This window comes from Myotis daubentonii, chromosome 9 (genome assembly GCF_963259705.1).
Source record: "Myotis daubentonii chromosome 9, mMyoDau2.1, whole genome shotgun sequence".
Classification (NCBI taxonomy): domain Eukaryota; kingdom Metazoa; phylum Chordata; class Mammalia; order Chiroptera; family Vespertilionidae; genus Myotis; species Myotis daubentonii.
This window is the reverse complement of record NC_081848.1, coordinates 82151828-82154657: the sequence shown is the minus strand read 5'-3', so window position 1 is coordinate 82154657 and position 2830 is coordinate 82151828. Positions and strand designations below refer to the sequence as shown.

The following is a 2830-nucleotide window of genomic DNA, read 5'->3' as shown; positions in this document are numbered from 1 at the left end:
TGAGAACCTAGGGATGGAGGGGAGTCCGGAGTGCCGCTTGGGCTCCGAGCTCGATCCCCGGCAAGGGGCGTGCAGGAGGCAGCCCATCGAGGTCTGCTCTCACGTCGACGTTCCTCTCCCATGAAAAAATCTAAAAGAAAGGAGTGCCGCCTAAGTTTATAACTTACACTTACGTGATAGGGTGACACAACTATCACTCACGGAGATAGGCCACTTTGGAGGCGGGGCATAACCGGGAGGACGCCTTCCATGCCCCGCCTATCGGTGGGAAGACGGCGCCGATTGGCTGTTTCGCGGAACGCGCCAAAAACTCAAGGGCGGTGCGGAATTTCGTCACTTCCGGGGCGTTCCCGAGCCTCCCTGGGACCGCCTCCCCTGCTCCGGAAGTTCCGGGCAGCCATTCTGACTCCCCGACCTTGGGCTCCGCCTGGCCGCCGTCTGCAGTGCGTTCCGCGCGGTCATGTCTCCGCTGACGCCGCTCCTGCTGCGGGGCCTCGCCGGCCCGGCCCGGCGGCTCCTGGTGCCGCGCGCCCACGTGCATTCCAAGCCTCCGCGGGAGCAGCTCGGCACCCTGGTGAGCAGCGGGCGGGAGGCCGCGGCGAGCTCGGGGCCTCGCGGCTCTGCGGGGCCTGCCCCGCGCGCCTCGCCGTGTGTCCCGAGCTGCAGTGCGGGTGGGGGCCCGTCTGAGGGCGCAGGGGACGGCCCGGGCCCCCGTCGGGCAGTCCGCCCCAGGATTTCGGGCCACAGCCTGCCGGTCGGTCCCTGGGGGTGCCTGTCGACTGCAGCGCGGATAGTAGTTGCTACCGCTACTGATTGTTAGGGAAGGGGGGCAAGAGGACCCCAACAGGTGTCTGCAGTCCCAGGAAACGTGGGGGGTTAACCTGACTGCCAGCTTCCTCCTGTTGGGCGCGTTAGCCATTGCGTCAATGGCAGGCCGGCCCTGCGTGCCAGCCCTGCATCCAGGCTCGCAGGCCTGGGAGGTCGCTGCGATGGAGGAGATCGTAGTGATAATGGCTGCAGCCGGCACCGCTGGGGCCAGGCACTGCGCCCAGACTGCTGTGCGGGTCCCATCAGTCCTGCCCGGATCCCAGAAGAAAGGCATGAACTCCATTTCCGGCTGAGGGGACGGAGATTTAGGAGCAGCGCATTGACTTGTCAAAACAGTAGCATCTTAGCGACAGGGAATGTGGAAATGGCTGAAACAAGCCTGATCCCCTGACCCCGGGGGTGCCTGGGTCCTGGGAGGGAGGGGGAGGAGCGGGGTGTCTAAGGCAGGACGGCAGGGATGGGGGTGGGGGGTTGCATTTTTAGTTATCAGCCCAGGTGAGGATCCTGGGTCCCAACCGCAGCTATAAACGGGGTTACATCCTCCTTCCTGTTCCTTCACTTGATCACCTGGTGGTGGATTTCTCCATGGATTCTAACCCAGGCTGCCCTGCCCCCCTTCCATGTCTGACCCTTGACCTCAGGGCCTGGAGTGGGCCTTGGACCTGCCGTGTTCCTCCCCTGCAGTGTTCCTCCCCTGCAGCCTGAGCCTTCACTCCATGAGGGGGGCTTTCTGCTGCCTGGGAAGCTGCTCAGGCATCCGGGTCCTGGGCCGTTTCTTACCGCGGGGCTTCCTTCCTTGTGCCCGTGCAGGATGTCGTCATTGGGCTCACCTCCTGCTTCCTGTGCATCCTCGGGCCCTCGGGCTGGGTGCTCTCGCACCTGGAGAGCTACAAGAAGCGGGAGTGAGGGGCTGTGCTCCCGCCCCTGGGACCAGACCGCCGCCTGCCCCGATCATGCCTGCCGCATTCCCGGCCGCCTCCCCTGGAGCATGTCCTTCAGCGACAGTGGCCCCTTCTGCGATATGACCTCTTGATTTCTCCCTTGTGATCATGGGACCATGTAATTCAGTGTATAAGGCCTGCTGGGTATGACCCACCTTGGAACAATAAAGTCTGTGTAAATCATGCTTCAGGAACTCATCGTGCCTTCCCCTGGGCTTCTGCCTCCATCCTTGAGCTGAGGCTGGTGTTGGGTGGGGGTGTGGAGAAGGGGGCCCGCCTGGCCTCATGTCCCGGCTGGCTGATGGCGTGGTGGGTCCTGGGTGCCCAGCCACTCCCCCTGCGGTCTGGGAGGGCTCCTTCCTTCCCATGCTTTCCTGTGTTGAAAGGTTTTCACTTGGGAAAACAAACACTGTTGTTGTCGGGCAGCCTTTTGTGCTCACCTTCTCTAGCTCCCTTGGTTGTGCCAAGCTCAAGGCTGTGTGTGTGTGTGTGTGTGTGTGTCGCCCACTGGGGCCAGCTCTGCTGCTGGAGGCCTCTTTCCCGTGGGGCCAGCCTTCCCTGCCCGCAGTCGGAGCTCCAGCCATTTCTCAGGTGGCGATGTCCTTCCTAGTGGGGGGACTGGACAGTGTCTTGCTTTTTTAGGTCAGCTCCAGGGCCCTTACCTTCTATCGCTACATCCGTAAGTGCTTCTGGGCCGGCTGGCTTCTCCCTGCGCTTCTCTGTCCCTTCTCTGCCCCTTCTCTGCTTGGGGAGTTGCTGCTCCTCCATCCCTAGGGCCCTTCCTGGGGGACTGCGGGGGCCGCCTTAGCTGGGAAACGTCCACACTGAGCTGGGATCCTGACTTCCGGTGTCTGGAAGGAACCCTCAGACGGCTGTCCCCACCTGGAGGGCAGCTTTCGCCTCCTTTGCATTCTCTCTGCCGGGGTCCCTTGCTCCGGGTGACTCTGAACAGACACAGGTTCAGTGCTCCCTGTGGAGCTGCTGCCAGGACTCCTGGGCAGGATGGAGGGCAGAGCTGCCAGTTAAAGCTGAAGGGCCCTGGGTGTCAGAACACATCTCCC

General features: G+C 63.0%; 1 protein-coding gene across 1 annotated transcript; it reads left to right on the top strand.

The window, feature by feature from the left end:
* The first annotated feature begins 371 nt into the window (after positions 1-371).
* On the top strand, positions 372-1954 carry LOC132241488 (cytochrome c oxidase subunit 8A, mitochondrial). Its single transcript, XM_059710296.1, has 2 exons — positions 372-574; positions 1639-1954. The coding sequence occupies exons 1-2, from the start codon at positions 461-463 to the stop codon at positions 1732-1734; spliced, it is 210 nt and encodes a 69-aa protein (XP_059566279.1). The 5' UTR covers positions 372-460; the 3' UTR covers positions 1735-1954.
* Positions 1955-2830: the final 876 nt, after the last annotated feature.